The sequence below is a fragment of the Symphodus melops genome (assembly GCF_947650265.1).
Source record: "Symphodus melops genome assembly, chromosome: 5".
Classification (NCBI taxonomy): domain Eukaryota; kingdom Metazoa; phylum Chordata; class Actinopteri; order Labriformes; family Labridae; genus Symphodus; species Symphodus melops.
Window position 1 is genome coordinate 16,762,685 of NC_136695.1, and position 20,562 is coordinate 16,783,246.

At 45.2% G+C, this 20,562-nt stretch overlaps 2 protein-coding genes across 5 annotated transcripts; both read left to right on the forward strand.

Annotated features, from left to right (window-relative positions):
- Window positions 1-266: 266 nt before the first annotated feature.
- Window positions 267-15,990, forward strand: arid1aa (AT-rich interaction domain 1Aa). Of its 4 annotated transcripts, none has more exons than XM_079343183.1 (20): window positions 267-1,564; window positions 3,911-4,129; window positions 4,274-4,900; window positions 5,014-5,109; window positions 5,827-6,094; window positions 6,690-6,779; window positions 6,877-7,047; window positions 7,579-7,936; window positions 8,092-8,237; window positions 8,326-8,411; window positions 8,529-8,738; window positions 8,831-9,035; window positions 9,203-9,356; window positions 9,501-9,670; window positions 9,755-9,923; window positions 10,863-10,988; window positions 11,347-11,440; window positions 11,636-12,479; window positions 12,616-12,746; window positions 12,831-15,990. In XM_079343183.1, exons 1-20 carry the CDS (start codon window positions 626-628, stop codon window positions 14,706-14,708), a joined length of 6,981 nt encoding a protein of 2,326 aa, XP_079199309.1. In that variant the 5' UTR covers window positions 267-625; the 3' UTR covers window positions 14,709-15,990. The 4 variants fall into 4 exon arrangements, with proteins under 4 accessions (XP_079199309.1, XP_079199310.1, XP_079199311.1 ...); XM_079343184.1 differs by having other exon boundaries at window positions 9,507-9,670; XM_079343185.1 differs by having other exon boundaries at window positions 5,854-6,094.
- A 636-nt stretch (window positions 15,991-16,626) lies between these two features.
- Window positions 16,627-19,330, forward strand: pigv (phosphatidylinositol glycan anchor biosynthesis, class V). The gene is made up of 3 exons (XM_079343922.1): window positions 16,627-17,016; window positions 17,248-18,414; window positions 18,497-19,330. Exons 1-3 carry the CDS (start codon window positions 16,948-16,950, stop codon window positions 18,782-18,784), a joined length of 1,524 nt encoding a protein of 507 aa, XP_079200048.1. The 5' UTR covers window positions 16,627-16,947; the 3' UTR covers window positions 18,785-19,330.
- The last annotated feature ends 1,232 nt before the right edge of the window (window positions 19,331-20,562 follow it).

Consider the following 20,562-nt stretch of genomic DNA (forward strand, 5'->3'; position numbering starts at 1 on the left):
TCTTTGAGATTGCCTTTATGGCATCCATAATACATACATTTAAAACAGTTATAATTTATAAAAGATTTAGGTTCCCCCTCCATTGATCACCCATGTTATTCAACATTTGTATTTTTTGTAGTTTATTTAAAATACATTGTTACATTATGATGGTAATGCAACAAAAAAAGAATTGTGTGCACATTAGACTTTCCTTAAGTGAATAAAATATTCCAACATGTAGAAAAGACAACGTAAGACTGTAAGACAAGCAGTCCTCTCCGCACTGGAGTTGGTCCAGTCCTGGTCTTGCACACCTCCGCGTGGCTCGGTAAAATGGCTGTATGTAGCGGAGCCTCGTGTTGGTTGGGCTCTCTCCCTGCCTCTACCCGGGCTCAGTAACACAACTCCCACAACAATTTCTGTCGCTTTTTTTACGCATTGTATGGAGCTTCCATCATATCTGTAACCCGTTAACGGAACCGGAACCAGGGAAATGGCCGCCGGATTGGGTCCGGTGTAAGGGGTGGGAATGAATCGACACAAGGATAAATGGTTATAAACAATTATTTATATTCAATGCTAGCTTTTGATTGTGACTGACTCGCCGAGAGAGGGAGAGAGAGGTGGTGGTGGGGGGTATATCATGGCCGCTCAGGTCGCCAGCGCCGCCACTCTAAACACTAGTCCGCCTGCCGAACTCAAAAAGCCGGATCGAGACCCTAAGGAGGATTCGGTACCGGGGGAAAAGCAGTCAGACAAAAAGCAGCCGGGCTTGGACAGCGGGTCGCCGGGCCGGGGGGATCCGCAGGACGGGGCCGACGGTGGAAATGCAGAGGGAGGAGGGGAACCTGAGATGAAGAACGGGAATGGGAACCCGCCCAGGGCTAACAATAATAACCAGAATGACTCTGTTGGACCGGAAGGGAATATTCATCCCGGTTTGGTGCATCACCACGGCACCGCTTTTCCTCCACCTTCATACGGATACAGTCAGCACTACGGTCGGGCCCCTTTTCATCAACATGGCGGACAACAAAGCCCTGGCATGGCAGCTGCTGCGGGTCCGGTCGTGCAGTCGAGCAACATGATGGACCCGTATCAACCTAATTCTCACGAGCATGGCTTTTCAAACCACCAGTTTAACAATTACAACCCTTTCCCGAACAGAACTCCTTATCCCGGCCAAGCTTACGCTATGAACTCCCCTCGCAGCAACCAGGCGCCGACAGCTGGGGGGCAGCCAGCTAACGTGAAGCAGCAGCAGCAGCAGCAGCAGCAGCCACCGGCGGGAGGACCCACGGCGATGGCTGGATCTTACAATAATCAGAGATATAACATTGGGAACCCTCAGCCTACATCCACGCCGACACTCAACAAGCTCTTAACCTCTCCTAGCTCAACGCGGGCTTATCCAAACTACCCGTCCAGTGACTACAGCAGCCCAGAAGGAGCTAGTAAGGGACCAGCAGACATGGGCAGCAGCGGTCTGTATGGAGGGAGCAACCCAGGCTGGCAACAAAGAAGCCATCTACAGTCGCCCATGAGCCCGGGAAGTGCCGGGCAGCCGTTAGCTAGAAGCCAGGTAAAAATATAAAGCAGGAACATGATGTGAGCTTTTTAACACGTCTCCTTCCCTCCTCCTAGCTAGTTCACAACGCAGTAGGCCAGCCATTGTCTGATACTAGTTCGCAAAGACTCTAAAATGGCTGCCTCTCGTGTGTGTGTGTTTTTTTCTTCCCCCCCCCCAAAAACCGTTTTATATTTATTGTTTTAAATGTATCCCTGAACGTGTGTAGCTACGACCGTGTGAAGTAGACACACCGGCTGTTGGGACGATGTAAGGACGGTCAGAGAGTCAAGAAGGCCCGACTTTGAAAACGGCCGAAAACAAACCGAAGACCAACGGCTGTTTTTTTCCTCCTTTAGCTTTCATTTAAATCATTACACGATAAAATTCAAGTGTGCTCTCAAATGTAAGTACAACGCACGGGCATATAGAGAGAAACGTGTTATAACACATTAGTTTGTAGGTGCTGTTTGTACACTGCGGGTTGTGTTGTTTTCTATTTGCGGCTACGACGGACGGAATGTGTTGTATGGATAATCAGCCCCTTACGGCCAGTTAAATGGTTCACTAAGGTTCAGGGGTTTTTTAAGCCAATAAAATGTTTAAATGTCAAACCATATAAACCTAAAAATCGCCAGGCATCTACTAACAAGCTGCTTTAAAAAAAATTTTTACATGCTGTCTGTAAACAGTCAGCCCGGTTAGATGTGAGTGAGGCAGTGACTGCAGACTGCAGTTTGCACTGGGATTTGAATTGTGGAGGTAAAATCCTGCTGTCAAAGACAGGAGATAGTTGGTCTTTGGTTGACATGCGAGCTGAAATCTGATTGGCTCCTCTTCCGCTGCTCATGGCCATTTATAATTACATGTAATGCTAGGTTACAGTTGCTGATAAGAACACAGCAAGTCATCATAAGGTCAGCATTAGCATGACTACCTCAGTGCTCCTCTCCCTGTAGTTTCCACTTTTAACAAAACATCTTGTGTTGGATTACCTAGGTGAAATGTGTTTTCATATATTCAATTTATTTTAAAAAAGGAACCATCCCCCAATTGATAGCTATTTGTTATGACATGAATGCAGTTTGTTTGGGATATTGTCATCAGGGCCAGTCCTCCTATCATACAGCTTGACTTACATGTGTAAACTCCTTCTGTCTTTGCAGTCTGCATTGATTTATTTTACTGTTTGAATTAAATCACCTTTTAAAAGCCAGACATTTACAAGAGTTGTATAGGTTTGCAACATGCAGCCCTATGAATTTTCTGGTTGGAGATTTACTTCCCAACTTTTTTTTGTTGCTTGTTGTTGATGTTTACTAGATAAACAAACAAAACACTGATAGACACCTTTTTCTTTGCACATGTATCTCTGTAGTGAAAGGCAAATGTGACCTCTGCCTGTGAGGAGGTGTGTGTGTTGCTGCTGTGTCTGGCATGCCACACAAGTTTGACTGTGACTGCAAAGAATTTCCCCCCAATCCTCCCCCCAAGCCAATCAGGAGGCAGTCCACCATCTCTCACCAGCCAAGGGAGTTTCCTCTGTCTTATGCAGATTAGCCATGTGCAGCTCTTATTTATCTCACCATATTATCTTGGATCTGCAAAATGTCATGTAAGGTGTTTAGCATATTATTTGTAAAGTTCTGTTGATAAGCCGAGGAGGCTCTTCTCCACCAAGTGCTCACAGGGGAATTGACTTGATGTAATGTGAGGGGATACTTAAAGTTTCAAGACAATGTTGTCTTGAAGAAATTATAATATCCAATAGTCTTTCATGTCTGATATGAATATTAGAGATGAGGGGGGTTATTGGATAGTGAATGTGAGAAAGTACAGAACTTGTTAGAAGTGTATTCTCACTGCTGGGCTATTAGACAGTCTGCTCTTTTGCATTTTTTTCACTCTCTCTGGGTGTTGTGAAAGTACTTCCTTCATTTCTGGTGTCATTCATTCAGAGCCAAACTGCCTTCTCCCAGAGAAAAAAAAAGCTTCTTGGACCAGACTCAAAACAGGAGCACAGCTGGGATATGTTTAAGATTGGGCATGCTGCCCTCCATTTGAAAGTAGATATATATAGCTCTGTTGACTTCCGAAACCATGGCAAAGTAAGGTGAAGAAAAGCCGAGTAATGACCGTGGGAAGTAAGGCGAAATAGGCGTCCTTATTCATGTTATTTTAAATATTTTGTCTTGAGAAAGTTACACACGGCATCCAAGTATTTTATTCCCTTTAAAAAAGTGCTGCAATACCCAAGATCTGCAAGAACAATGAGCATTTAAGTTTTCACTTTGCCTCCTTCAATTGCGATCACACTTTTTTTGTTTCACCTAATCATGGTATCTGTATTTTTTTATACAGCCACCGAGTTCCATGGATCCAATGGCAAAAATGAGAGGGCAACCATATGTGGCAGGCGGCCCATACGGCCAGCAGTCACAGCAAGGGCCTCCTGCAGGTCCACAACAGGGGCCCAGTTACCCTGGTCAGGGTTATGGCCCTCTAGGTCCACAGCGGTATCCAGTGGGAATGCAAGGACGTACACCTGGAAACATGAGCGGCATGCCGTATGGTCCACAGGTAATTCACAAAATCTACCACAATCGGCTCTTATTGTATTCATGTTTTATTGTATTGTTTGTTTTTATCAGTGTCTGATATAAAGAGAAAATCAAAATTTTATCAGTAGTGTTTGAAGTCTGTCATGTTTGTATCCCTGTTTAGATGGGATCTTTTGGACAGCAGGGACCAGGAGGTTATGGCCCCCAGGGCCAGGCAGCATTTTATGGACAGCCTGGCCAGGCTCCTCATCCGAGCCAGCAGCAAACCCCATACAGCCAGCCCCCATCAGGACAACCGAGTGGCCAGACACCTTACCCAGGGCAGCCACATCCTCCGCCAAATTCTGCCCAACACCCCCAGGGAGGGCCCCCCTATCAGCAGCCCCACATGCCCCTGCAGTCCCAGGGGCCACTGCCAGGCCAACCCCAAGGGCCCCCACAGTCTCAACCACCTTATTCCCAAACCTCAGCCCCACAGTCTGCTCAGTCCCTCTATGGCCAACAGCAGGGTCCTCCCAGCCAGGCCCAGCAGCCGCCAAGTTCCCAGGATGCCCCTGGATCACAGGGCCAGTCCAACTACACAGGATCCACACAGGTGCCTCAGCAGCCCTCCTCACAGCAACAGCAGGCACAGTCGCAGCCTCCACAGCAGCCACCAGGACACAACCAACACCCACAGGGCCAGCCTGCAGCGTACTCCCAGAACCCTCAGCAGCAGCAGCAGCAGCAGCAGCAGCAGCAGCAAGCACAACAGTCACCTTACCAGCGCTTTCCTCCTCCCCAACAGCAAGTAAGACCCTCAGTCTCATACCAATGTATTGCAGTGTGTGTGCACTTTCTTTAAAAACACATGTTCTGATGACACCTGCAGTACACTTTAGTATGTGTTCTGAAATCTTTCAGGAGGTATCCCAGGACTCATTCCAGTCCAACGCCCCTCCATCCTCTCAGCCTAAAACTGGCCAAGATGACAGCCAAGGCCGTCCCTCCAGCCTGCCGGTCAGTTCTATTTCTTTTCTCACTGCTGAAACAGAAAAGGCATTTTTTTAAAACTGGTGTTGCTTGTCAACCTTGCTTGTCATAGTTCTTATTGTGTATTGGTAGTTAAAATGTGTTTTTAAAGTTTGGCTATTTAAACTTTTAAAGCCTGTCTCTTGCTGCCTGCTTGTATGGTGGCGGCTTTCTCCTTTAATCCCTGTGTGCGGCTTCGTGTCAGTGGTTGTTTTTTTTGTTTTTTTTGAACAAACATCTGTGAGGCTGATACTTGTAGAACATTTGCTGTGTAAATGGAGAAGCCTGAGATAAATAGGAGAGAGTTTGTTTGTGTACTGAGATCACATGGCAAAGCTGCTACATGCTGACTCAGCTCGCATCCTACAAACCTTTGTAACCATGACAACCCCTGGCACTAATGCGCACTCTTTTTTTTTTTTTTTTTTTTCATTTTTTTGAAAAAGATAAATAAGGACAAAGGCCTCTGGGTCTGTGGGTGTGAATCTGTTTGTGCATAGTTTTTGAATGTGTGCCACTCGTATCTAAACAACAATAAAAATAAGGAAAACATGGGGAATAAACATGACAACACAAAGAGATGTACTAAGGATTAATTTGATGAAAAATATAAAGGATACTGTCACTGTGCAAGATTACATTTGCAAGTAAAGATATATTATAACCTTTTCTTTTTTTCACTTTTCTTATAATTGTTGACTCTAGAGCTGCTCTTCCTCTACGTGTTTTCAGGACCTGTCGGGCTCCATCGACGATCTGCCGACAGGTACAGAGGGAGCCCTTAGTCCAGGTGTGAGCACATCAGGCGTGTCAAGCAGCCAGGGCGAGCAGAGTAATCAGGCCCAGTCACCCTTCTCTCCCCACACATCTCCACACCTGCCAGGCATCCGAGGACCTTCCCCGTCCCCGGCTGGCTCTCCCGCCGGCACCTGCACACCCCGCACAGGCCCACTGTCACCCGCCAACATGCCAGGTGGGCTTAGCTCTCATACAGTCAAATAAGGGGAAGGACGGTTTACAAAATTCAAGATGCGAATGTTTGAGATATCACAGCAGTTTTGAAATTCAAAGGAAAATCTCTCTGTAGCAACTTAAATGCTATCTAAATCTACATTTTAAAAATCTTACTTCAAATTAAATCATTAGGTTCTTCACCCCTGTTTTTCCTGATTCCCTCAACAGTGGTTTTAAAGTGTCTAAAACATCCTCTACTTTCCATTTCGGAAATGTCATATGAGCCAATAAATAAAGATTATATAAAGCTTTCTTTTTTTTAATGGCTCTTCTATGAATATTCTATAACCACACGTCTTCAGAATTCAATTTGATTTACTTTATGGTAATTATGGTTGGAGATGTTCCAAAGAGTTTAAATATTGTGTTTTGGGATTTGTTTTGTCAAAAGTTCAACAAAACTCGACATCACACTAGTTTCACTTGGTCCCGCTTTGTCCCCTTTTCTTTTTTCTTTTTGTTAAAGTAAAACAACAGTCAAACTGTAACAGCAGAGGTTTAAAGCTTTGTTCAATATGGCCTCACACTCAATTAATTTAAATGTATCATTTTAGGGACACCGATGCCTCCCAGGCCATCAAGTGTGCAGTCAGATGGGAGTCTACACCCTGCAATGAGCCAGTCTCCTATGGCCCAGGACCGAGGTATGCTTCAGTCTGAACTGTTTGTTGATTAACTGGACACGAGTGTTTGCTGCGGCTGCTGATTCTGAGCACTGTCTCCCTTTCTTCCTTCTTCCAGGGTTTATGCAGAGAAACCCGCAGATGCCCCCCTATGGTTCCCCTCAGTCAGCGTCTGCACTGTCTCCTCGTCAGTCCTCAGGAGGCCAGATGCATCCTGGGATGGGCCCATATCAGCAGAACAACTCCATGGGTGGCTATGGACAGCAGGGAGGACAATATGGCCCCCAAGGTGTGTACTTTAAATCGTCCCTGTCAGGGTTTGCCTTATAATGTGTTTTGAAAAGAGACTTGGGCAAGTGTTTTTTGTGAATATTTTTTTTATAAAGTTATAACGTTCTTTTAGAGAGGTCTTCCTTCCTTTTTTATTTGTGAAGTTTCATAGTGTACATTTCCCAGTAGACAAACACATGGAGTATATCTCCCTGCCTCATAGGAATAGCATGCTATGGTTGGTCCCTCCCTCTGACTCTGTTGCAGCTATTTATAGCTTTGAAGCAGAGAGTCAGCTGACGTAGCAGAGCCTCCTGTCAGTAGAGCTGAGGCTGTGACGGAGGCTTGTTGCTCAGGGTGCAAAGCTTTCCCTGCTAGCACACCGTAGGGAAAAAAGTTGGTCTAACACAGCTCTTCAAGAAAAGTGTCTCTCAGCTGTATCTATTCACTTTAAATGTTGAATCAAAAACAACTCTGGATGTTTCTGTGATCTTTTGTCTGACTTGTGATTATTAGACCTAGTTTATGATGTTTTCAATGTCAAACTCAGGTTATCCCAGGCAGCCTGGCTATGGCAACATGCCTAATGCTAACTACCCTGGGCCCGGAATGGGTCCAATGAACCCCATGGCAGGACAGAGTGGGGGTCCACCGTATGCTGGCATACCCCCAGGAAGGATGCCTCCAAATCAAATGGGGGCCCGTCCCTATGGCCCTAACATGGGTCCTAATATTGGCCCTAACATGGGTCCTAATATTGGCCCTAACATGGGTCCAAACATGCCTCCCAACATGGGCGCCATGCCACCCCAGGTTGGCTCAGGAATGTGTCCTCCACCTGGCATGAACAGGAAGCCCCAAGACCCTGGAGCCATGCAGCACCCTGCTTCCAACTCCATGCACAACAGGTTTGTTTATGACGATGCTCATGATGATGCCCACCTTTACGAACATTACATGTGACTTTTGATTGATGTTTAAGCTTACATATGGGATGCCTGTATCAAACATTTACTTTTGTAAAAATGCAAGATGCTCATCATTTTTTACTTAATCCTTGAAGGATGCCAGGATACCCTAACATGTCTCCTGGCATGATGGGCTCCGGCCAACCCTATGGCCCTCCCATGAATAACATGCCCGGAATGATGAACAGTCAAGGAGGATCCCCTTATCCATTGGGACACAATATGGCCAATAACTCAAGTGGTAAGAATTACAGAGAGGACAGTACTTGACTTTCATGTTTTGTTTTTTGTGTGAACTTCTCAAAGAATAGTTTTATCCTTGTCTGTAGGTATGGCCCCCAGCCCAGAGGTCAACAATAAGATGAATAACAAAGTAGACGGGATTCCAACGCCAAAGTCTGAGACAAAATCTAAGGTGCTCTATTGTACAACGTTGTATTTTTCCACCAAAAAACATCACCTTTTTAATGAATTTCTTCTTTTTGGTGAATCAACTCTTTTTTAAAATGGGTTTCTTATTGTCTCAAAACAGAAGTCCAACTCTTCCACCACAACCAATGAAAAGATAACGCGCCTGTATGAGTTGGGGCCGGAGCCAGACAGGAAGATGTGGGTGGACCGCTATTTGGCCTTCATTGACGAGAAGGCCATGCCGATGACCAACCTACCTGCTGTAGGGCGAAAACCCCTTGATCTGTTCCGCCTGTATATGTCAGTGAAAGACATTGGAGGCATGGCTCAGGTTAATATGACATTTATATTCTGCAATATTCAAGAATCCACTCTTGACCCTTACCTAAGTTCCTATTAAGCCAATGTGTTTGTGTCTTTCAGGTGAGTAAGAATAAGAAATGGCGTGACCTGGCCACCTCGCTAAATGTGGGAACATCCAGCAGTGCTGCCAGTTCTTTAAAGAAACAGTACATCCAGTGTCTTTATGCCTTTGAGTGCAAAATTGAGCGTGGTGAGGACCCTCCGCCTGAGATTTTTACTGACAACAAAAAGAACCAAGCTGCTAAGGTCCAACCCCCCTCTCCAGGTAAGAGCCGTACCCAATACCATATTTCCAAATGACCACTTGTTTCAGTTGTGACTCACATCCTTACACTTAAACACCAATTTAAAAGAGACAGACCTTACTGTTTTTTAATTTAATGTTCTTCTTTTCTGCGCCCCCCCCCCCCCCCCCCCCCCCCAAACATAAAGCGTCCCTCTGCTCCACAGCAGGGTCGGGCTCTCTGCAGGGTCCTCAAACACCACAGTCCACCAGCAGCTCCATGGCTGAGGGAGGAGACCTAAAACCTCCTACCCCAGCCTCCACCCCTCATACCCAGATGCCCCCAGTGCCGCCTGGCTCCAGGTGACGCTCTTTAAACTTAAAATACAATCTGTTGATTCTAATTTCTGAAAAATATTTTGAACAAAAAAAAACTGAATTCTTATTTCCTTCACTTTCTCTCCCACTTTTCCGATCGTTGTCCCCCCTCATCTGTCTTCTCTGTAGGAGCAGTGTTAACCTGCAGGACCCCTTCTCTGAGGGAAATGACCCCGCTTTCCCCAGAAAAAACATGACGCCAAACTCCGCCTATCAGTCAGGCATGAACACACCAGACATGCAAGGACGAATGGCTGCCTACGAACCCAACAAGGACCCCTTTGGTAACATGCGGAAAGGTGGGCTGGTTCATTTTATAATACATTTATTTTCTCAAGTACTTTAAAGTCCTAAATGAGCTTCCATTCTGAATGTGTTTCTAGTTGGGGAGCAGTTTCTTCCTACTAACCAGGGCCCTAACAGCGTGGTGGGTGACCAACAACCGCAGCAGCAACAGCAGCCTTCATTCAACAGGGGACCGCCCGGGGCCATGGGGACAATGCCAGTTGGGCCCAGACAGCAGTATCCCTATGGACCAGGCTACGATAGGAGGTGAGGATCATTATATGGACCGTGATATTATAAGAGTTGCAATTGATCATACCCAGCGTCATCGTTTTATGATAACTGAAACTTTGTCAGTTTTGTGCTCACCGGGTGAAGTTTCTTATCCAAATTTCTTATCTTGTCCGATTGTTTATATACATAAGAATTTGCATGGGATGGACGGTTTCTGGAATACTATGCTTTGAGATGGTGCTGCGCCTGGCAAGAATTGAAATGTTGTCAGAAAGAAACGTAAAATGCGATCAAACCGATCTAATATGAGAGGAAGAAAGGTGTGGTCAGGTGTTTGATTATTAATCCTGACACAGTCATGTTCTGGTATCATACTGAGAGTTAACTACATCGACCATTTGGTAACAATTAATGAAAATGGCTGATATACAAAATGTAAGATGTCTTATGTCAGTATTTGTGTGGACGAGCACCAGAGTGTGAAAAATCTGTCATTTGAAACGCTCAGTCGACACTGAAGAACACAAACATGTCAATGATTATAGAGAGAGAAGCTTCTGTCCCAGAGGCAGCAGCTACATTAACAACAGTTGTAGCTCGTATAATCAGGAATCGTTGAACAATGAAAGCTGGAAATGCATTTAGGGAGTCTGAGTTCACAAGGTAGTAGTTATTGCACCTTCATTCACTGTCAACTCTTAAAATGTTTTGAAGCTGTTGCTTTCACGAGCAAAGCTGCAAAAATTTTGAATAAATACAGGTCTTTCTAATGCTTTTGAAACGTCACTATCAGTTTGCTTTTACAGGATATTTCACAAACCTGTACTCGCAAATAAAGTATTTATGTTGAGGTTGTGGTCGTAACATTTTTAGCATGTTAAAATGGTTCGTGAGGTCTTTTTAGCTTCATTTGTATTTCTGTTTTAAGAACGTTATTTAAAAACAAACCATGTCTATTGTTAATTTTTCCAGATCAGAGCAAGGATTGGGTCCAGAGGGCAACATGACTTCTGGAGCTCCTCAGCCAAACCCTATGATGCCTGCCAACGCTGACACGGGGATGTATTCGCCAAATCGCTTCCCACCACAGCAGCCACGGTCGGTTCATGTCGCACTTATCTTTGGTTTCAAAAAATAATTATCTTTATATCTTGTATTCTAGCTGTTTGACGTCAGTATCTGGTGCTCTTATTAGAGACAGCTTCATTCAACTCTAAATGTGTTTTTATTGTTTTAATGTGTACAACCCCATTAGTTTACGTCTTGTGAGCAAAGAATTCACAAGTGCTCCAAATATTCGATGAAACTCTTGAGTCATATTTCATTTGAATAGTTTTAATTTGTTTTGGTGTTGACTGTGTATATCTTAACAAGTGTGAGAGTGTGCTTTGTTTTAATCCAGTGAGATGTGCAGTATATTTACATGGTCATACTGACAAGGCATCATTTCTTGCAGTCATGATTCCTATGGTAATCAGTATCCTGGACAGGGAACGCCCCCTGCTGGCTCCTACCCAAATCAGCAGCCTGGACTGTACCCACAACAACAGGTCAGCGATCCATCTGCACTGCACTAAATCACTGTTATCTTCAACTTAGGAATTAAATGTGACCTGGTTGTTACCCCCCACCCCCCTGAAAAAAACAGATTTGGATTTAACCATTTTTAAGTGGTTTTGATCTTAACATGAATACTGAAATGGTACACTTTGCAGTAGTTGTCTCTGTTCCTTTTTTATCTGCAGAGTTACAAGCGTCCTGTGGAAGGGGGTTATCCTCCATCAAAACGTCACGAGTCAGAGTACAGCGGACCTTTCCATGGTGGACAACAGCCACCTCAGCAGCAGCAACAGCAGGGAGGTGCCTCTGCTCCCTCTTCAGGACAGCAGGAGTCGTACAATCAATACAGCGGCAGCGGGCCTTTCCCCGGCTCAGATCGCCGCCCGCCCGGCCCAGGCAATCAGTTCCCCTTCCCCTTTGGTCGTGATCGGATGCCGGCAGCAGCAGGGCCCAACGCTCAGCCCAACATGCCCCCTCAGATGATGCAGTCAGGCTCCGAGGGTCCTCAGGGAGCTTTGTGGCAGGGACCGCGGGACATGAACTATCAGAACTACCCGAGCCGGCAGGGTGGCCCTGGAGGCCCGCCTCAGGGAACCGGTTACCCTGGTATGAACCGCTCAGAGGAGATGATGTCTTCAGAGCAGCGCATGAACCATGACGGTCAGTGGGGAGGCCAGATGGGATCACGACAACCTTCTTATGGTCCATCAGGGCCCGGTCAGCCGATGCCTCGCTCGGTACAGTCCAACTACCAGCCCCCCCAGGGCGTGCAGAACCACATTCCACAGGTGTCCAGCCCAAACTCCATGCCTCGCCCAATGGAGAGCAGGACATCTCCCAGTAAATCTCCCTACATGCACGGAGTCATGAAGATGCAGAAGGCCGGTCCTCCAGTACCTGCGTCTCACATAGTGCCCCCTCCGGTGCAGTCGCCTCTAATAAGGCGAGACATGCCTTTTCCCCCAGGCTCTATAGAAGCCAGCCATCCTGTCCTGAAGTCGCGACGAAGACTCACCGTTAAAGATATTGGTATGTCCATCTTGTAATGCTGACCTTCTTTATTATTGACAGCAGGACTCACTGTTGCTTTGCCCATATTTATTGTTTTAAGATATTCCTTAAGAGTAGCTGGTATAAACGGTGTGTTTGGGTCTTGGTTTCTCAGGAACTCCAGAGGCCTGGAGAGTCATGATGTCATTAAAGTCTGGTTTATTGGCCGAGAGTACGTGGGCCTTAGATACCATCAATATTCTCCTGTATGATGACAACAGTATTTCCACCTTTGATCTCAACACGGTAAGACTAAACATAAAGTCCTAAATGATGCTTTGTAAGAGCGAAACATTGCATCATGTTTTTCTATGTTATGTCTTTTTTCAGTTGCCAGGCTTTCTGGAGTTGGTGGTTGAATATTTCAGACGCTGCCTCATCGAAATCTTTGGCATTCTGCGCGAGTATGAGGTGGGAGACCCTGGCCAGAGGACGCTACTTGATCCTGATGCCTTGAAACAAGATTGGGAGAGCATGGAAGAAGAGGAACCACAATTAGAGAGCATGGAACGAGAGGAAGAAGATGATAACGAAGAGGAGGAGGAGGAGGAGGGAGAAATGGAGAGGCCAGCTCATGTGAAAGAAGAGGAGGAAGAGGAGCAGCTTCAGGGTCGGGATGAGAAGACCGAAGATGAGAGGAAGAGCAAGGCTTCTTCATCCGAACAGAGGGGCTCATCTCAATCCTCAGCTAATCATGAGAGACCTAAACAGTCCAGCAAGTATGACAAATTTCCCCTAAAGGTGGTACGAAAGAAAGACCCATTTGTGGCTGGTCAGTCCAAGAACCAAGGCAAAGTGCAAGAGTTTGATAGCGGGTTGCTTCACTGGAGCGCAGGAGGGGGGGACTCCACAGAGCACATCCAGACTCACTTTGAACCATGCAAAGCCTTCTTGGAACCACGAGAACGGTTACCTGTGCCTCAAGTTCTTCTGAGGCGACGACTCCCTGAAGATGAGATACAAATCAATTGCTTGCTAGCTGAAGAAGACAAAAGTAGGCCCCAGGATGAAATGGAAAGGCCAATTGAGACATCTTCAGAGAAAACAGCCAAGTCAGAGAAGGCCAGCCCCTCACTTAGCAGGGAAGAGGATGAGGAGGGGAAAGCAGAATCTGAAACAAAGATGGCTGAGAAAGACGGTCTCCAGGAGAATAACGGACCCATTCCTTCTTCCGGCAGTATTTTTATGCAGAAAAAAAAGCAGACTGGAACCATCCTGGAAGACGAGCCTCACAGTAAAGACGAGGGCCCGCTCATTGCGCTGGCTCACTGGCAGGATTCTTTAGCCCGTCGCTGTATTTGCGTCTCAAACATTGTCCGCAGCCTCTCCTTTGTGCCAGGCAACGACCACGAAATGTCCAAACACCCAGGACTCTTGCTGCTACTGGGACGCCTGATCCTTCTCCACCACAGACACCCTCAGCGCAAACAGGCTCCGCTGACCTACGAGAAGGACGAGGATTCAGACGAGGGAGTGGGCCAGAGGGATGAGTGGTGGTGGGACTGTTTGGGGCTCCTGAGGGAGAACACACTGGTCACTTTGGCGAACATCTCAGGCCAATTGGACCTCTCAGTCTACCCAGAAAGCATCTGCCTTCCTTTGTTAGATGGCCTTCTCCACTGGGCTGTCTGTCCATCTGCTGAGGCCCAAGACCCCTTTCCCACCCTTGGCCCCCACAGTGCTTTGTCCCCTCAAAGACTGGTCCTGGAGACGCTAAGCAAGCTAAGCATCCAAGACAATAATGTGGACCTTATCCTGGCCACTCCACCTTTCAGTCGTTTGGAGAAGCTGTACGGGAACCTGGTGCGGCTGATTGGCGAAAGGAAGGTGGCAGTCTGCAGGGAGATGGCTGTGGTCTTACTGGCCAATCTGGCCCAGGGTGATACCATGGCGGCCCGAGCGATCGCTGTACATAAAGGCAGTGTGGGTAATTTGCTGGGTTTCCTGGAGGATAGTCTGGCTGCCACACAGCTCCAGCAGAGCCAGAGCTCTCTGCTACACCTACAGGGGATGCACTTCGAGCCCACGAGCCCGGACATGATGCGGAGAGCTGCCCGAGCATTGCACGCATTAGCCAAGGTGGAGGACAACCACTCAGAGTTCACACTACACGAGTCCCGCCTCCTCGACCTTTCAGTGTCCCCCTTAATGAACTCACTGGTTTCTCATGTTATCTGTGATGTACTCTTTTTGATTGGCCAGTCATGACAGCTGTAGGGAGCATTGGCTCCACTTTTTTGGAGGGGGGGTAAGGGGGTTCTTTATCCCTGAATCTCCTTCCCTGAAATCTTGGCTTGTGTGTGTAACGGGGCAAGAGAAGTTCAAGTGACTGTCTTTAATTTATGAAAATCCTTCAGATTCCATTCTCTGAGCTCTCTCCCCTGGCTGTATGTGCTGGAGGAGGGTAATCACAGAGCTGTGGTGGATTACAAACCAGAGAGATGCCCATAAAGTGACACTACTTGCAACATGAATGCCAACTGGACGACACAGAGCAGAGCACCACAGTCAGGACACTGTTCTGCACTTGGGGGAAAAGTACTTTTTAATAAAGATAACTAAATGAATAAATAATAAATAGCTGAAAAACAAAAACTGTAACCAAAGTTGCTGTCTCGTTTACAGTGAGTTTGGGAGACACAGCGTGCCCTCGCTCTCCCCTCAAGGGCACAATGAGTCTGTAACTGGTTGACGTTAAGAGGTGAAGCAGACTGACAAAGTGGCCTACTGGTTCTAGTTGCTGTAGTTGGAATCTCACCAGTCAGCCCAACAGTACATAAAGTGCTGTCAATAGACACCTACACCAGGGAGGCCTGTGCAGTAGATTGTAGGACATTTTCTGTACCGTACTGCTCTTGAGTGTATCCATTCTGTAACACGTTTCACACAGAAGCAGAAGATGAAGCTCCTCTGGAGTCTTGAGGTCATTTTAGTTTGGTGTTAAACAGAAAATGGCTTTCTTCCCCAAAGTATCAAGAACCTACAACACCCTTACCTCCTTATCCCTTGATTGTATGAATACCCTTATGAAAAGAAATCACCTCTTAGGACTGGTTTTCAACTGCAAATACAGCTTTGCTGTGGTGTATATATAATGTTGTACATTACACTTCCTTTTCTGTGTCTGTCTCTGTGTCACTTTTCTCACACTTATTATCAGTGAGGAACTGAGGCTGACGTGAGTTTGGTCTGTGGCCTCAAGTCCCCGACGATTAGACCCACTCTTCTGGTCTCTCCACAGCTCTGTAGTGTCACAGACACGGCTCAAACCTGTTATCTCCCGGTACAACAAAAATAAACTAGATGAAGTACACATTTGACAATTTTTCTTCAGTCATGGATTCTGCATATTTGTATTTCAGACTATGTAGCTAAGACAACATGTAAATTCCTCCCTTTCCCTTTTTTGGCTCAATGAATATCATTTATTCAGTATGAAATCTTTATACTATATGTTCCACGTGGTAAGAATAAATGTACATTAAATCTTCGTAAGCTGTTTGATGATTTTGTTCTTCTGGAATATTTTCCTCTTGTGGATAAACGGTTATTGTGAATTTATGTAACACTGGGTTCAGGTATGTTTATCTTGGTTCTCAAGAAACTTATCATACAACAGACATTGCATCAAATTTTCCCATGGAATTTAATGAGGATTGGCTTTTTTTTTTTTTCTTTACAAAATTCATGAGGCCACTCATAAAAAGATTGTAAACTTAATTTACCATAAAAAACAAACAAACATTAAATCTAAAACCTTCAGTCAGGACCTAAAAGAAATGATGGATAAGAGACCAAGCCAAAAACCACAATTCACAAACATAATTTAAATTGATTTCACTGAAATTGATGTGCACTCAAATTCATGACAATCACGTTAAGTGAATCAATAAGACAAAATATGTAATGTAAATATGTTCTCTGCTTAATGAAGAACATGCAACAGTTACAAACATGTCCACGAAGCAGTGTGAAGCAGCCACTTCTGGAGACAGTTACATGATAACAACAGAAAAGAAGACGTGGGGCTAAGAATACAAAAAAATCAATTTCAGACGAATTTTAGATACGAAAAAACCCCCCCCGCTTTCTTCATTATGGCTCGAGCTTTTATTTTGAAGTTAATTCTTCGGTTGCCCCGGAAGTGCAAGTTGCCATTCGAAACGAGTTAGGTTGCTGCAGGCTGAAGATGCGAGGACAAAGATTGCACCTGAACGAAAGCGCACTCTGCCTGAAGATGACTGTAAATCTTAGAGAAACACTATTAACGTGTTTTTACCTGTTAAACGTGTAATTAAGGGAGAAGTCTCGGGATCTCGTGTGCCGTATTTCCTAGGCTAGCTATGTGCAATGCTCAACATGATGAATCCAGCAGTGAGAGTCTTTTAGCAGCGACAATGCTCAGGCCTGTCAAAACCGGCTTGTTCAGTTCTTGTCCGTCACATCAATGACTATGGATGTCAGAGCAGTCCTGGAGTTTGCAACAGTCACCAGGTGTCTGTCGCTGATTTTACAAGTAAGTTTGAGGCTTGTTGTATCAAGGAAGCTTCCCCATCGTCTAGACCTAGTTTTAACCTTTTACCCCCTGTTTGGTCTCCTGAGCAATCCTATGTTTGTTTATGGTAGCAAACGAATAGATCTCAGGGGAAAACATACTATCAGGTTTAGTAGGACCTAGAGAAGGCAACTGTACACAGCTATGTTTGAGAATCTTACGGAGTATGAATTATAATGTTGTTCTCCTCAGGCTGTGTTGAATGCTGCCATCCCTGACCATGATGCTGATGCATTCAGGCCCCCACGGACAGAGGAGCGCCTCTACCTGGACTCTACAGTGGAGTGGTTGTTGGGGGGCCTCTCGCACTGGGACGCAGAGCACTTCCTCTTCATCGCTGAGAGGGGATACCTTTACGAGCACAACTTTGCTTTCTTCCCCCTCTTCCCCGTGGTCCTGCGAGGCCTGGCCGACACACTGCTGTGGCCCATAAGCAGCTGGCTGAGCGTGCGGGGGCGTTTGTTGGTGGCGGTTGCTCTGGGCAACAGTGCCCTCTTCCTGCTGAGCGTGGTCGCTCTGCATGCGCTCAGCAGAATCGTTTTACAGGACAAGCGTCTCGCTCTTCTATCCAGCCTGCTGTACTGCATCACACCAGCAAATGTTTTCATGACTGCCGGATACTCAGAGAGCCTGTTTGCAGCGCTGACATTCGGCGGTCTGTTCCTCCTGGAGAAAGGATTCACACTCCGAGCCTGCCTGGCCCTCAGCATAGCCACCGCAGCGCGATCCAACGGACTTGTTAACATAGGATTTCTCTTGTATGTTCCATCTCTGCACGCCATCTCCCAAATTCGTGTGTATCGAACAACAACAAAAGGCCGTAGTAAAGTCTTCTACTATATTTGGGTCATTATCCGCCTCTTGCTAACCTCCCTCCTGGGAACTGCAATAATTGCTATTCCCTTCTGTGCTTTCCAGTACTACGGGTACAGGACGTTTTGCACACCATCCGTCTCCTTGGAACGGATTCCCCCTCCTCTTTTGTCACTCGCTGAACGAAAAGGCTACCGAGTCCCAGATGAAAACGGTCCACCACCACTCTGGTGCATGAGACCGCTCCCACTGCTTTACTCTCACATCCAGGATGTGTACTGGGATGTGGGCTTTCTCCGCTACTTTGAGCTAAGGCAGATACCAAACTTTATCCTGGCTCTGCCGATGGCTAACCTCGGCATTATGGCAGCTTATGCATACTTTCAAGCTAATCCAGAACTGTGTTTGAGACTCGGACTTTGGAAGACAAGTGCAAATAAAGGACTTGACAAACCCACGCCGGGTATGTTCAACCCCCGAGTGTTTGTGTACGTTGTACACTCAACAGTTCTTCTGGTGTTTGGAACATTGTGCATGCATGTGCAGGTAAGTCAATCACATAATCCTTTTCTCAATGCACATATTGTCTGTCTGGTTGTCATTTATTTATTTGATCTACAATTTTTAGGTTTTGACCAGATTCATGGCTTCCTCGTCTCCTGTGCCGTTCTGGATCAGTGCTCATCTTCTCCTCCTGAATGAACCTCTCCTTCATCGGAGGAGAACGTCAAACCCCAATGTGCAGCTACAGACAAACTCCAGAAGTGGATGTGATCACAAACCTCAAAACCCCATCATCGCTCTGCTGCCACACTTTACAACCTGTTCTCCTACCACGCAAAGCATCCTGGGATATTTCCTCTCTTACTGGCTGCTGGGCCTCGCTCTTCATTGTAACTTCTTGCCATGGACGTAGTTTTTGACTCAGAGCTTTAAATGCAATATTTCTTTGAAGGACTTTGCAGTGTACCAAAATTTGAATGACATGAAATGTTATACAGTTCAATTCATCATCAATAATTTCTGATTTTTTTTTTCTTCAAATACCAGTAATTGTAATATTTTCATTGTAATAGCATCATGCAGATTATTCCAGGTATAAAAAAGGGATTTTGCCATTATTTATTCCTTTTAGAATAAAGGGAAACAGCTATTGCCCTAATCTCAGTAAAAAATATCAAAGTAGAGAAAAGTAACATTAAATACTGTTCCTCATTTTAGGAGTTTATTGCTGAGTCCTGCATGGAACGCATTGTTAAATAAGGTTTTTTTTGTATGCCAATTTATTCATGCAATAGTAAATTAATTAGATTCCCATTTCTCTGTTATAAAAGGTGTTTGCAACAGTCTGTAAACAATTTTATCCTCAGTAATTTTGCATTGCATGTCTGGAAAAATCCTAAATTAGAGTTTTGGGACTTTAGGGAATTAATTGAAAAATAAACATTTAGTTGATGTTAAATCATCCTCTATGTAAGTTTACTTTTCATTTCGGGGGGGGGGGGGGGCTTTTTTATGCATTAATGTAAAATTGCTGTATTGTGTTTTGATGTACAGGATGATAACTGCCAAAGTTGCACTGGCAAGTTTAGCTTTGAATTTAAAGATTAAAGTACATGTGAAAAACAATCCAGAGGTCATTCAAACGTGTGGCAGGCGACATCATGTTGGCCAATTCTTTCTCACATGCGGACATTCGTAAGTGAAACAGAAGAGGAATGTAAGAAGGTGCTGCTGAATAATGAGATGTGCAAAACAACATGCTTATGTGTTCTGAAGAAGGAAGAAGAGAGAGTGAGTGAGTGAGAGAAAGATTTGATCCAGCTTCGAGAGGGGAAATGAGTAGCTTTAAACCTGCTACTGGAGCCTTTCCTGCCGTTGAAGGTTCCCTCAGAACTTTGTCAGTGGCACTGTCATGGACGAGGAAAGTAGAGGTGCAGGGGTTTCTTACTGAAACAAGTCAACTTCTGTTTACCTCTTGGCGTAATGTAGATGTTGATGTTGGTACCCATGGGATGTGTCGATGACGCTTTTGTGACCATTTGTTGTCCTTTTCTGTCTGTTGTTTGGATTCCTGCAGGGTGATACAATTAAGGCTTATTCATCTTTACACTGAAAATATAGAATAGATTTATAGGCTAAGAGTATCATCATAGAAATATGGCTTAAGAATGATTTAAACATTCAGATTATTCTGAATGGCTCATATTATGATTGCCTATGTTTTAATTGGATTTTTTACATTTATTATATACTTAATCCCTGAGTGCGAAATTGTGGTCCGCACTCTCTTATTATTCTAGAGATGCTTCACACACACACAGGCTTGAATCACAGAGTGCGGCAGCTGCCCCCACTGCAAGCGCCCCCTGAGCTTGTGAGGGCTCGGTGCCCTGCTCAAGGGCACCTCGGCAAATCACCTCTCTAGCTTTCAGACCAATTTCTATATCTTGGCCATAATATTCTAGTCTCAAATGAAGATTTGTTTCAAACTTCCGCTTACCTTTATAAGGATTAAATACCCTTAAAGATTGGCCTATGTTCAAATGAATCTTTTCAATGACGAATTAGGTTACGGTTTTGTACACTTGCAAAGTGTTTTGATTGTGAATATTTTTTTGACACCTTGTTCTTACTAATGAGACCACAGTTTTCACTTGAAGAAAATATGAAAACTACTAAGAGTGTTAAAAT

Bases quoted from the DNA above. Each gene is read 5' to 3' on its own strand.
- arid1aa (XM_079343183.1), top strand. From the start codon at position 626: ATGGCCGCTCAGGTCGCCAGCGCCGCCACTCTAAACACTAGTCCGCCT. The intron at 1,565-3,910 runs GTAAAAATATAA...TTTTTTATACAG, and splicing joins AGCCGTTAGCTAGAAGCCAG to CCACCGAGTTCCATGGATCC. The intron at 9,357-9,500 runs GTGACGCTCTTT...TCTTCTCTGTAG, and splicing joins CCAGTGCCGCCTGGCTCCAG to GAGCAGTGTTAACCTGCAGG.
- pigv (XM_079343922.1), top strand. From the start codon at position 16,948: ATGACTATGGATGTCAGAGCAGTCCTGGAGTTTGCAACAGTCACCAGG. The intron at 17,017-17,247 runs GTAAGTTTGAGG...TGTTCTCCTCAG, and splicing joins GTCTGTCGCTGATTTTACAA to GCTGTGTTGAATGCTGCCAT. The intron at 18,415-18,496 runs GTAAGTCAATCA...TACAATTTTTAG, and splicing joins CATTGTGCATGCATGTGCAG to GTTTTGACCAGATTCATGGC.